Source organism: Glandiceps talaboti, chromosome 13 (assembly GCF_964340395.1).
Source record: "Glandiceps talaboti chromosome 13, keGlaTala1.1, whole genome shotgun sequence".
In the NCBI taxonomy this organism is placed as follows: Eukaryota; Metazoa; Hemichordata; class Enteropneusta; family Spengelidae; genus Glandiceps; species Glandiceps talaboti.
The window spans coordinates 23,897,126-23,911,536 of NC_135561.1; the positions used below are offsets into that span (position 1 = coordinate 23,897,126).

At 37.0% G+C, this 14,411-nt stretch overlaps 1 protein-coding gene across 1 annotated transcript in view; it reads left to right on the plus strand.

The window, feature by feature from the left end:
* The first annotated feature begins 13,691 nt into the window (after positions 1 to 13,691).
* LOC144444587 (ribosomal RNA processing protein 1 homolog A-like) overlaps positions 13,692 to 14,411 on the plus strand; it is a 95,214-nt gene continuing 94,494 nt past the window's right edge. The window contains exon 1 of the mRNA XM_078134067.1: positions 13,692 to 13,836. Within this exon, the coding sequence (XP_077990193.1) occupies positions 13,698 to 13,836 (139 nt within the window). The 5' untranslated portion in view covers positions 13,692 to 13,697. The remainder of the gene's footprint in view (positions 13,837 to 14,411) is intronic.

Here is a 14,411-nt window from a genome sequence, read left to right on the forward strand (position 1 = left end):
ATCGGTACTTGGTATCATCATAATCACCCTCTTTTATGCATAAATCAAAGGTCAAATTTGGCGTAGTTTTTTTTTCTTCTAACAGGCAGCTGTTACATAATCCTCCACCATGCACAAATCATCAATATCATCAAAGCATAGAAAAATAATACAGCTTACAGCGCATACATTATGTATAATCACAACTTCTTAATCAGAAACATTCATTCCAGATGGCATATACAAAAACTGGGACTGGGCTGTTGGGCTGGACCATTTGGCTGAGATGTTGGGCTAGGCCATTTGGCTGTACTCTTGGGCTGGGACCATCAGTGCATCACGGAATAGAAATACAAATAGAAATACAGAAAGAAAGGGGAGGTTATGTTATGCGTCTGTCTGTCTGTCTGTCTGTCTGTCTGTCTGTCTGTCTGTGTGTGTGTGTGTGTGTGTACCGGTATGTGTGTCAGTCTGTCTGTGAACACTATATCTCCAAAACAACTGGATCAGTTATTATGAAACTTGCTACACATCTTCCCCATGGTAATGACAAGAACTGATTAGATTTTAGTAAACATCCAATGAACAATAATTAGTCATTTGCACAATTAAAGTTTTCAGTAATTAGACTATATCAAATGCACACTTCAAATTCAACATAATTTGGTAAGTGTTAACCATAACAAAGCACATATGTTGTATAAAGTTTGTTGATGTAGCATGTGTTTTAAGAATAATTTGCATAAATAATGATTTGCAGTAATTAAGCTATATCTTAAGAATGCATACTTCAAACTCCACAACATTTGGTACATGCACCAACCAAAACAAAGCACACATGTCATATCAAGCTAGTTGGCATAGTTTTTAGTTTTAATGAGTAATTTGCATAATTATATCCATATGTAAAGAATGCACTTCAAATTCCTCATTATTTGGAACATGCATTGACCATAATAAGCACACATGTCCTCGAAAGTCTGTTGCCGTAGTATTTAGTTTTAACGAGTAATTTGCATAGTTAATGATCTTTGGCAATTAGGCTATATCGTAAGAATGGAAGCTTCAAATTTCTTATAATTTGGTACACATATCAACCATAACAATGCACACGTGTCCTATGAAATTGGTCTTTGACTTTTACTTTCAATGAGAAATTTGAATAATTAGTGATTTTCAGAAATTAAGCTATATGTTAAGAATGCACCCTTTAAATTCAATATAATTAGTTGACACATAAATCAACCATGACAAAGCACACATAGTGTATAAAGCCCGTTGGTATAATTTGTAGTCCCTGCCGGACGTAGTCCGGATGGGGACTTATGGATTGGGTTCCGTCTGTCCGTCCGTCTGTCCTTCTGTCCCCGTTTCTTGGAGATGCCTGGACCGATTTTTTTCAAACTTGGCACAGGGGCAACATACTATGGCATACATATGCAATTAAATTTGTTTTATGATACGATCCAATATGGCCGCCTAGCAGCCATTTTGTTTGCGAATTTTCCCTGTCCAAAGCCATAACTCAGACATGCTTGAACAGATCTCATTCAAAGTTGGTATTAGCACAGTGTTCTATGACATACATGTGCATATTCATCGCTGTCGTGATACGATCCAATATGGCTGCCTGGCATCCATTTTGTTGGTGCAGTTTTCATGTCCAAAGCCATAACTCAGACATGCTTGAACAGAGTAGTGATATCAAAAACAACCATATGAGGCCAAACAGCATTAACCAGGTTTGAAAATGACACCATAAACTGCCAGTTCCTTAAAACCCAATCATAGCGGGGAGTATGTCATTTTCGATGACTTGTTAATCTTTATGATTAATTTCCACAATTATTATTTTCTGTAATTGGGCCTTATCTTAAGAATGCCAACATCAAATTTCATACTGATAACTTGGTACACATATCAACGATAACAAATCACATGTCTTTAATGTAGATTTTTATGTAGTTTTTAATTGTATGACATGTATTTTGCATAAATAATCATATTTGATAAATTAGGCAATATCTTTAGAATCCAAACTTTAAATTTTAGATAATTTAGTACATGCATTAATGGTAAAGAAGTGCACATCCTTTAAAGCTTGTTGACGTAGCTTGTAATCTTAATGGTCAATTTGCATAATTCAAGCTTTTTCAATAATTAGGCAATACAGTTGTTAACTATGCAATCTTCAAATTTCATGTATAGTTTCATACAGTTAATTTTCCCAATTAAGGGGTACATCATGTACAATAGCTAAAGTTCAGAATTTTGGATTCAAACAATGTAGCATTCAGTTAAAATCTGGTATCGACTGTATTTCAAGTTCATTTTTCAAGTGCCCAGCCCAATGGCCAAGCCCCTTGAGCCCAGCCCAGCCCAGGTTTCATACTAGACCTGCTGAATAAAATAAAATATTCAGATGAAATTTCATGCAGCTCTATTAATTTGTGTGTAATTTATCAGTCTTGTACTTACGATGTCTAAACACAATAAAATGTGATTTCAAAAGTTAGCCCTTGGGGGAAAAACAGGCATTTGCATAAAAATATAATGCATTGTTAGAGAGAGTTGTATGCAATTCCTGTTTGCAAGAAGTCATAAGACTAAACCCACAACTGGCAACTTGTACTTTGTTTTGACTACAGGACAAACCCAAGACTTGTCACTCCAATCTTTTGTATTTGAAAATGTGTTGTTAGCACAACTGAACGTGAGGTTCAATTGTGTCATAGGCATGGCAAAGTCTCTGTCAGTATGTATGTCTGTGTATGTTTGTGATATGATCATCCTATCAGCAATATGCAAATTGGGTCTACAAATCTCAATTTTGGTCAAAAATTATATCTTGAAAACTACATCGTGAATGGGACTGAGACTTGGTAGGAATGTTTCTGGAGGTGTTATCTGCAGTTTTTATTCAAAACATTTTGATACAACTGACCCTAACAACCATGGCCACACCCTTAGCAACTGTGAAGTGATAATGCATATTACTAGGATAACAACAGACAGGTAGGTAAGTCAATAAATAATTTAAAAAATGTATGTCAACATTCCTAGCAACAAGACCACGCCCATAGCAACATCCAAATACAGTTGTGCTACAATACCATTGGTGCTATTTTCAGATATAACCTTCATATGCTATCTGTATATTTAACCCTGAACTTTTACCCTCTGTGTCAAACTTTAAGAGAAAAAAAAGTATTTCATCCATCAGTCACTGAAGTAAAGCATTTTTTTTCTTTCATCTTTATTTATTGATTTTAGGTTGAACTGAACTGATAAGGTTCAGTAATAATAATAATAATAAACACAAATTTATAAAGGGCCTGATATCCATCAAAAGATGCCCAATGGCGCTCCCAGTTCACATGAATGCTCTGTGGAAAGCAAATTATATCAGTCTAAATGTGTGTCTTTGTAGTAAAAAAAATCTATAATTCCAAAACAGCTCAGCCGCTCGGACTGAAATTTGTTGGGAACGTTTTTAGATTTTAGATTTTTAGTGTGTTGAGATTATTGAGAATTGTTCATGACATAATGATCCCATCAGTGATATGCAAATTAGGTCTAAAAATGTGTCTGGTCAAAAATTTATCATTCCAAAACTACTGAGCAGATTGGACTGAAATTTAATGGAGATGCATTTGGGGATGTGTAGATGAACCTATTCTTATCATCATGATCCCATTGGTAATATGCAAATTAGGTCTAAATATCTCAATTTTGGCCAAAATCTAATATCTCGAAAACTAAACAGTGAATGGGGCAGGAACTTGGTAATTTATGGAGGTGTTATTCTACAGTTCCTGTTCAAAACATTGTGACACAACTTGCCTTGGCAATTATGACCATGCCCTTAGTAACAGTGCAATGATGATGCATATTACAAAGATAACAACAGGGATAGGTATTAAAGTAAGTGACTAAAGATTTAAAAATAATTATGCAAATATGCCTAGCAAAAAGGCCACACCATAGCAACAGCCAAATGATGTATATTTCAAAGATAACAGGAATGTGTAGGCATGCGAATAAAGATTTTTGAAAATGTATGCAAATATGCTTAGCAACAAGATAATTCTCATAGCAACATCCACATGAAGTATATCTTTTGGAATCCCTTTGAGTTGATACAGTTATGCTACAATGCCATTTGCATTATTGTTTTCCCCTTTTTAGTACAGCTGAACTGATAAGGTTTAGTAGTGCTATAGGCATGGCAAAGTGTCTATTTGTGTGTGTGTGTGTGTGTGTGTGTAAACAACTTAAAGTCAAAACTTGTGCATTACTTTGGTGAGTTTAGATACCCAAGCTTATGGACAGGATTGACCAGAGGTAATAAATTATTGGACAGAATATTCCCAATGTTCCACAGATATGCTCTGTTGCAAGGCAGCATACAAATAGTTCAACTTAGTAATAACATTGAGCTTTCTGCCTGTCTTCTTATCAATCCTTATCAGAATTACAAATTCCATTGTTAGCTATGTTGCATTGTTTGACATGCAATTGTAATTCATTAAATTACAAAGCTGATCAACATGTCAAATTACACATAGATGTTTTATACTGTAAAACATAATAGTGTACACAACTCTAGCTTATAATGTTAGAGCTATGTTTGGTGTCCATCATGGTGTTTGTAATGCTGTATGTTTGTAGGTATCTGATAGCATCTTGGTGAAAATAAAGAGCATGTTCAAAACAAATGACATGTTATATAATATACAAAATGTGTCTGCTTGTGTATTGCTTTAAAAAAACCTTTGATGTGGTGTAGATGTGTAGTAGTCTACAAAATCTACAACTTGACACAAATAGGCCAATCACAATTAATCATCACTGTTAATATAAATCAGGTGCAAGTGCTACAGACCTTTTGAAACATGGCTAATTTTTACAATGAAACTGTATACAAAAATAATATATAAAAACTAGATTTTGGTTACGATATTAAATAGTACTAAATTACAAAGCTGTTGGTTGTTTTGTTTTATTCAGCCAGTCACTTATTGCCCCACAGTCATGTGACATAGAAAACTAATTGTAGCTTGGCCTTGTAAGACCTTTTTACTAGTCTTGCTGCTAGACGTTCGGGCTTTCTTTCGATGCTATAACTATAAGCGAACGAAGTTCGCATGTGAGGGCTTGCCCGATGTTCCATCCTCGATAGCGTTGTTCGGCTGTGTGTCGTATTTTATCGGAAGAACATCCGAGGGCTAGCTGATAGACTACCTTTTTACCTAGTCTGCCCTTACTTCGTAATTACCACTGTATAAATTAACCAATTGTTCCAATTGTAGTTTCAAGCTACCGGATTAGACGGAATTCTTAGGACTGAACTTTTCAAGAGCCATTTTTGGACTTCTTTCATATCAGGGTTTAGTCACTTGTATCAACACGGCGTCTTCAAACACCTCACGTATTCTCAATATGTCACGTAGTGCCTTGCTGTCAATGAGATGGAACAGTGTCAACATTACTCAACGGGCCACTGAGGCTTCTCAGAAAATACGCTTTGCTCTACACCCCCGTGGATCTAAAGTCGGCATACGTCATCGCAAGCAATGTTTCATTCAGCCTAGTGTCGATTTGCAGGACTAAAGTTAAACCGGTTGGCAGGCCGAAGGCCGTTTTAGTGGACATCTCTCGACTTTCTGGAAATGGAAACATATTAAAGCTAAATCGGTGTTCTCTTGAATGCTCAGGCAAGATTGGTAGTATCGCTACCACACTGGATGAGAAAAGACTGGATTTTCTGATTTTGACTGAAACGTGGCTAAAAAAAACTGGGGAGTGAAAGGGGGGGGGGGTTACTCAAAATTTGACATGTTAAAATATCACCAGAAAGCATTTCTTTTAGTCCTTGAAATTCAAAACTATCTGGGACGGGAGGTTTCCCCTTCCCGTACCCACCCCCACTTCGCTCCCTCAACCTTCGATTCAACTGATACCACCTAAATTTCAAGTTTTACCTACTACTTTGGGAATAAGCTGCATTCATTGTTACCCCTTCCTCTTGAAATATACATCCATAACGTTATTAGGAAATTCAAATTCAAACTAAAAAGTTGGATATTGTATGTATGTATGTATGTATGTATGTATGTATGTATGTATGCATATGTATACATGTGTGAGTGTGTCTGCAAGTGGTGTTTCAATGGAACACAACCTCAATTTGTATAATGTTTGTAGCACCATGAACAGTTAATGAGTTATGATTGTAAAATGGTGAGGGGGGGGGGGGGGTTATGAAAACAAAATTGTGTCGGGGGGGGGGGGGGGTTACGAAAAATCTTCAAGCCAGGTAGGGAGATCACTCAAATTTTGTGGATTTACGAAGCAAATCCTCCGACCCCAAACCCCTCCCCCAGTTGCGATTTTTTTACGCTCTAACATCACCGTTGATGGTAAAGTAATGCATGCCTTCAAATCATTTGAATCTATGGAGCTCTGATTACGATCTCGCAGGGAAATCTTACGTATGATCGTGATTTATCGACCGCCAAAATCGAAGAAGAATGCAAGTACAATGAACTAATTTTCTTGGAATTTTCATCTTTACTAGAAAATATCATTCCATCACCTGGACATCTATTGATTGCCGGCGACTCCAATTTCCATCTGAATGACCTGGAATCACGTGATGCTGCTAATTTCACTGATTTACTTAGGTCCAGAAACCTCCAACATCATGTAAGTAAACCAACCCATGTGTTAGCCGGAACATATGCTCGATCTCCTCATAACGCGGTCATCTGACCATTTAATTCGTAGTGTTGATGTCTCTGACGTACTTCTGTCAGATCATAGTCTTGTTCATTTCAATGTCAATGTTTCAAGTCCGCCAAACTCTAAAGTAACCCGTTTGCGACGAAATTGTCGATTGATCGATTGTGCAGTACTGAACGCCAGGATAGATGCATCCTTTTCCACCTTTCCAAGAAATCTAGATGTACATGAGCTATGTACTCTTTATGATAAGGCTATGACCAGAATTATCGATGATTTGGCACCATCAACTTCCAAGACGTTCATTGAGAAACCAAGAGCGCCATGGTAAAACGAAGAGCTGATGGCATTGAGGAGAACGGTCCAACAGTGTGAATGAAAGTTGTGTAATACTCGTCTGGTTGTTCATCGGGTAATATTTCTGGCCCAACGCTTAAAGTATAATCGACACGCTGATGAAATTAAAGCTGAATACCATCGCTCGGTATAGATGATGATGCGGACACGAAAGGACTTTTCGCCATTGTCGATGAGCTGACTGGGTCGAAGAAGGCCAGCACCAAGATCACGCCAACTGATGTTCCTCTCAACGAACTGAGCAACACGTTCATGAACTTTTTCCAACATAAAGTTGAAAAGCTTAGGGTCGGTCTTAACCCTGTCATTGATGATAATGTAACTGCAGGGCCGTAGCCTGACCAAATTGCCGGGGGGGGGGGGGCATAACTTTGTCTTGGTGCAATCATGCATTTAAAATTTAGAAAGGTTTAGAAAGGTGCTAATTTACATAAATTTGCATGTAATTTACATAACATATATTTTAGCATACGTAGTTAAATATCATATGTAAGGCCAGAAAAAAATTAAAAAATGCTGGTCAACGGGTAACCTAACCCATCACATTGGGTAGGTAGGTCGATTTCATTTTTTCACAATGCTTGACAAGGATAATACAAACCATATATAATGATAGCAAAATATTTAAGGTCGAGTTTAGATAGAACTTATTCAGTCATCTTGATACTATCTCTTGCAATTTGTCTGCATAGCTACAGTTAGGAAATGTATACAATATACGGTTAAACAAATGGTGTAGTTCCTTTCACCCTCTCTTCTTAAAAAATGTTAAGCCCCGCCAACCGAATCTCAAGCATTATTTTAGCCACCCCTTCTGTCACCTACACTACAGTGGAGATATAAAATCATATGGTACAATGATGGATATAGTGCTAGCCAACTACAATAATACTCCGAACGAGATTACTTTACACAGGATGTGGATTTCACATGCATAAGGAGATGTCTCTAATTAGCTCTAACTTAGACAGGGAGCCGGGGGGGGGGGCGCAACTTCACGGGTAACATAACAGGGGGGCTCCTCACAAGCATTAATACCCAAACTGTTGTGATGCCACTTTTATGCAAAAAAGGATATCCTTTCTGGTACGTAGCCAGACACCGCCATCTTGTTTTGGGAGAAAGACAATTATCACCTTGATTGCTACTGATTGGAAGGAGACAACTCCAAGTGTGAAAAAAATTGGAAAAAGACAGCGTAGGAGGCCATTTAGAGGCATAAAATATAAAACCATAGACATAATTTAAAGTCTTACATGCTTGAATATGGTAATAAAATACTAGAATTGAAACAATTATGTTATGCATTACATATTATCTGGAAGTGTATTTTGTTGTGGCAAAGCTGAAAGATATTTTGTGGATGTGCACTTGGTAAATGACCTCTCCTGAAGTTCAATTTAGTTCCAAAAAATCCCGAATAAAAAAAGAGCAAAACATTTCAAGATTTGTAGACTTTTGATGGCCCAATGACTGCTCAGCCCACTCCAATGGTCGTAAACCTTTGTTCAATTCTTGTTAGTGCACATTGGATATGCAACAGCTTAATTTAATCTCAATTCATGGTTGTATGCATCATCAGAGCCAAGTAAACCACTGTACAAGATATTATATAATTTGGAATAGACTCAAATGTATATTGTTACATGAACTATTCAGAAAATATAAAGAAATATCCTTAATTTTGAAGAAGAAGAAAAAATGCGAAGCCGCATGAGGATATATTGCCCATCACCAGAAAAAAATATATGGGTAGGTTGAACAGCTTTTTCATTTTTTCTGGTCTAAAGTCGTATCTTTCAAAGTAGTTGCCGAAAAGATGTCACATTCAAAGTAAAAAAAGAATGGATGGTGCTTTCTCAAATAAGTGACACAACAAAATAATCATTTTCTTTACCCAACTCCCAAAACTTTTATGGCCTCGTTTATGTCGGAACCCATGGTGAACTCAATGAATTCTCCTTGTCATTATCATTATAATGGAAATTGAAGTTTGGATTTTGATGTCGAAGGTACAGCTCTGTTTACAAATTCAGGGCCATTCTTTCCATTGCAAATTGTCGCTTCAAAATGAGTTGCGGAACAACGCTAGTGTCAGTGTGCAATGAGATAATTATATCAAACAACATTTTAACCAAAGACAACGTCGAACACAATTATTGAAAGAAATATCTTCAAATAGTGGACCTTAAACTGTGTACCTAGTTTAGTAGTTTTTCAGGGCCACCAAATATTCCAAAAAGAGATCTGCCGTTTTATCAGTATGAAATGTTTTAATATAAAGAACAAGATGTAAATGAGATCGAGCGCATCTTCGGAGTCACTGCATGCAGCATAGCAGGCGACCTCACGTTGAACGACCTTTTCCGCCTTTTTTTTTTGAGTTTCACTCGCTGACTTTAGAATTATGACTTGCTATCTTCAAATGAAGGAGACTTTCAAGACTACTGTTACTCGCGGAAAATGCACAGTGTATGTGTGCACTTCTTCTGTACTTTCCCGCACAAAGAACTTTTAATTTTCTGCAAAAAGTTACAGTTTTTGACTGGACACATTTTATTCAAAGTTAAGCCAGCGTACAATACAGATATAAGATACATATTAGCGAGGACTTCAGTGTACAGTCAATAGTGAACCATCAATTTAAATCGCGCATGCTAGGAATCGTCACGTAAATATCGATTTTGACAACATCGCAGGCCAATCTAGTTAGCATCTAAAACGTGCTTTCCATGTTGTGCATACTCTGCCTGATCTGATCACTTGTAAAAGTACCCTGAGATCATTGTCATCATCATCACCTTCAGTATTGCCATTATCAGTGTCACTCTAATCTGACTCACTGTCACTATTGTTCACTCACTAGTGTTCTCTATTACTTTCAAAACTAAATCATCATGATCATCATCATGATCATCATGATCATCATCATCATCATCATGATCATCATCATCATCATGATCATCATCATCATCATCATCATCATCATCATCATCATCATCATCATCATCATCATCATCATCATGATCATGATCATCATGATCATCATGATCATGATCATCATCATGATCATGATCATGATCATCATCATCATCATCATCATCATCATATTTCAACAACATTCACGGACAGTGTGAGTGGTAAGGTGAGATGGTACACTCAACAAAATGTATTTTTATGTTTGTGCATGTAAAGTACTCATAAAAATAAATATTGAGTGCTCATCTCACGTTTACATCTCAAAACACACAAAACAAATTGACAGTAATTGAATCTTCAATTTGGTCACAAAACTACGGATTGTAAAATGTGACTCTTTCCCAAACATTATAATGCAAAATACGACCTTCCCCCAAGAACAGGTTTGTAAAATGTGACCCACCCCCGATTCATCCGGCCCTCCCCCTCCTGTAAATACTGAAGGCGCCCTCAAGTCATCGGTAGCAAGTTGGGCTAGTAAACCTTGCCGACAAACCGTTAATAGCCGTTGCGTACCTGTTGGAGAGACTGAAGTTTTACATTTTAATCAATTTGACCAGATAACTGATGACGTAATGTCATGCTTTTCAAGTATCAAATGTGCAAAATTTTCACAATTTTCACAATTGAAAATTCGTAATCAAGCCTAATAGTACAATTTCCCCGCCTATAAAGAAAGTTACTTATATAAACAAAATCATGAGCCACGCTGCTGTACTTAATTAAATGTTCAAACATTTATAAACTTTTAAAATGTATGTGCATAAAATAAACCATAACCTGTACATTTTTGTACATATAATGAAATCTGCTTTCTACCCAATACAAACATTTCTAAAAATGTCAAATTGAAAACTGGAAAAATTATTGTTTTGCATGGCACTAAAATACATTTATTGTGCCAATAAAAGAGCCGTTTTTTCTCCTCACTACATACTCTGGCTTTGTATCATAGCACTACATAAAGCACTACATAATATAATAATTATTATTTATTTATAAAGCGTCAGTATCCACAAAAAATGTGATCAAAGACGCTGAAAGCAAATCATACAATACAAATATCAGTTAAAAAGCAGTTTTGAAAAGTAAAGTTTTAACATTGGATTTAAAAGCAGATAAGGTAGGTGACTGACGGATGTTGAGTGGGAGATTATTCCAGAGAGTGGGAGCAGCAACACTAAAAGCACGATCACCATATGTCTTAGTACGTGATCGAATGGGGCAGAGTTTGAACTGATCAGCTGACCTTAAATTACGACGTGGAACGTATAGTTCTATCATGTCAGAAAGATAAATTGGTCCAAGCCTATGAATGGATTTAAAAATAAGAACTGAAATCTTAAAAACAATACGTTCAGAAACAGGTAACCAATGCAACTGATATAAAATTGGAGTGATGTGAAAGGTGATTTTGGAACGAGTTACAATTTTAGCAGCAATATTTTGAATACGTTGAATACGGTTGATTAGGTACTTCGGAAGCCCAAATAAAAGTGAATTACATGCACGAAGCTATTCGAGATGTAATGAATGCATGAACTAATTGCTCAGTAGCAGGTTGAGATAAATATTTGCAGATAAGCGCAATACGACGCAAATGAAAAGTGGCAGAACGGCAGATCTGTCCAATATGCGGCTTCATTGTCAGACAAGAGTCAAGGATCACTCCAAGGCTCTTGGCCTGACAATGGACGGGAATCAGAGCATCGCCAACACGAATTTCTGTAATCGCTCTAGTGGACAGATCACCCGAAGTAGCAGAAAAAAATAACAAATTCAGTCTTATCATCATTCAAACACAAGAAATTTTCAGACATCCAAGACCTGACATCAGAAATACAAAGTTCAAGATTAGAAACCATTCTAGCTTCATTATCTATAGTACAAGACATATAAAGTGAAGAGTCATCTGCATAAAAACTATAGAGACATCCATGACTTGAAACTAATTCACCTAATGGAGAAGTGTACATATTAAAAAGTATAGGTCCTAGAACCGATCCCTTGTACGGTATAATGGTATTTACCAATATATCGTCCATCCAGCTGCTTGTGGAAAGGAAAGAATTAATACGGGGGGGGGGGGGTTAGATGTATAAGTTAGGCGATTGTTCTTTGGGTTTATCTTTAGTTACTACATTTACCAAACTAGTCCTCCTTATCATTGGGGTCATTGTGTTTTGGATTGTGATGGTAGAAGAAAATCCTTTTCTACAATGGCATATAGCCTTGTCTGAACTGACTAGTACATGTATAATTTATTATTGTCCCTGTTTCTTACATAAATTCTTTAATATTACTTCACGTATTATAGAGTTTAAACTACTCTATTCTATACATATACACAGTCATTTATTATCTAGCTACCACACTAGCTATAGAACATGTCATGTAAATGCTTGGCTGTTTCACAATTAATGCTTCACTTATTGCACTTTGGGGCAAAAATGAACTTGAAGGTTTCGTAATGGTAATCTTCAGAGATAGTTTATGAAAGAAGTTAATCTAAATCTACTCTTCAGTATATGAAGAGTAGATGCACTTTCTATATTTTTGGACACTACATGTTATCGACACTACAAATCACCACATCTCATTAGATACCAGTTTCTATTAAGTATTATACATTAGGTATGACCACCTAAAGTTCTCTAACATACAAGTGACTTTTAATACTATACACGCAATATTAATGCCACTGTACCAATGTTACGGGCCCATTTATATGTGACATGGGAACCTTATTAAAAACTTACATTTACATTAGCTTCGAAAACGTTCGAAGCTTTGAAATATTACCTCAAAGGCTATGAATAACCTAAAAATTGCCTTAATAGAACCAAAAATCCCCCGGATCTGCTAGGGGAGACCCTAGAACTCCAGAACAGGGAGACCCCCTAGAACCTCCCCACAAGAGGTGGACATAATTCATCCCGGTCTCAAGCTCTTCCCCTACCTCTTACTGTCAAGATGCTATTAAACTTCATTTAAAAAATATTTCAACCTATGAAGTTGCTTTTTACATGTTGGTGTTGTCTTGTAAAGCTTGGAAATTATTATCTGAATAGGCTAAAAATGGGCTTTAAGAGTAAAATAACCCTGTAGAGCTTCTAGGGGGAGACCCTAGGTGTACATATTCCAAGGCTTCTCAAGCTTTCCCCTATCTTTCATGGTCTAGATGAGTATTAACTTTTTAAACTCCATTTTGAATATATTTACTCTGCGTTGTCAATATAATTGTGTGATAGTGCTATCCCAGGATCTTGTAATGTATTTGTGAGACAGCCAAGCAGTCCACATTGAGTCACTATCAAAAAATACCTGTTATGTGAATATGGTATATGGGGGGGGGGGGGGTCGTAATTTTTTTAGAATTAAGTGTGATAGGGCATAGGGGGTCAGCCTGTTTTTGGTTTTACAGATAGGAGGGATCAATGAGCTTTTGTCGGCCCGATGGCAAAATCCATCGCTCCCCCCCGGCCGGTCCCATACGTGGGCTAGCTGGAGCACATTGCTACAATGTGTAACGGGGTATACATTTTTACGTGGATGGAGTACTTAGTATATTGATTCGCACCCACCCCTGTATTTTCGCCGAAGAGGGCAGCCTTCTGTAGCATTGGCCTAACTTCAATATGGCGACGTTGAACCATATCGATTATAGTGCGGAGGTTCATTTTGCCCAGCGTTTAGCAGCAAATGAGAAGAAAATCCGAGATAGAGCGGTGAAAAGGCTAAGGAAGTGGATTGCTGCCAGGTCAAAGTTAAACAAATGTAAGTATTTGATAGTTCTTTTTTCCAGATCGACTGTGGGCCAGTGAGTGAAGAAGTCAGCCCCTCTGTGCTAGAGTATATATGGACTGTGATTAGCGTCACCGGTAGTCTAGGCTTGTAATGACGTTGATAAGGAGTAACTAAAGATAAACCCAAAGAACAATCGCCTAACTTATACATCTAACCCCCCCCCCCCCCCCCGTATTAATTCTTTCCTTTCCACAAGCAGCTGGATGGACGATATATTGGTAAATACCATTATACCGTACAGTAATGACTACTGTACACGTGGTCGCGTCAAACACGTGGGTAACTTATGTAGCTCTGGATCACAGTTACGTGTGAACTAATATTCTTTTCAAGGATGGTCATAATACGAAAATTAAAAGAAAAATCCATCACCGGTGTATACAATGCAGACAACAGTGACAGTATTTTTTAAATATTCGTATAGGGTATATACCTTATGACGTCATTATTTTGCATTATGATAAAGATGCTGCACAATGAGCACTAGTAGACTCAACAAACATTGGCTGGACATGTATGTGTAGGGAGGAACTGTACACTCACAC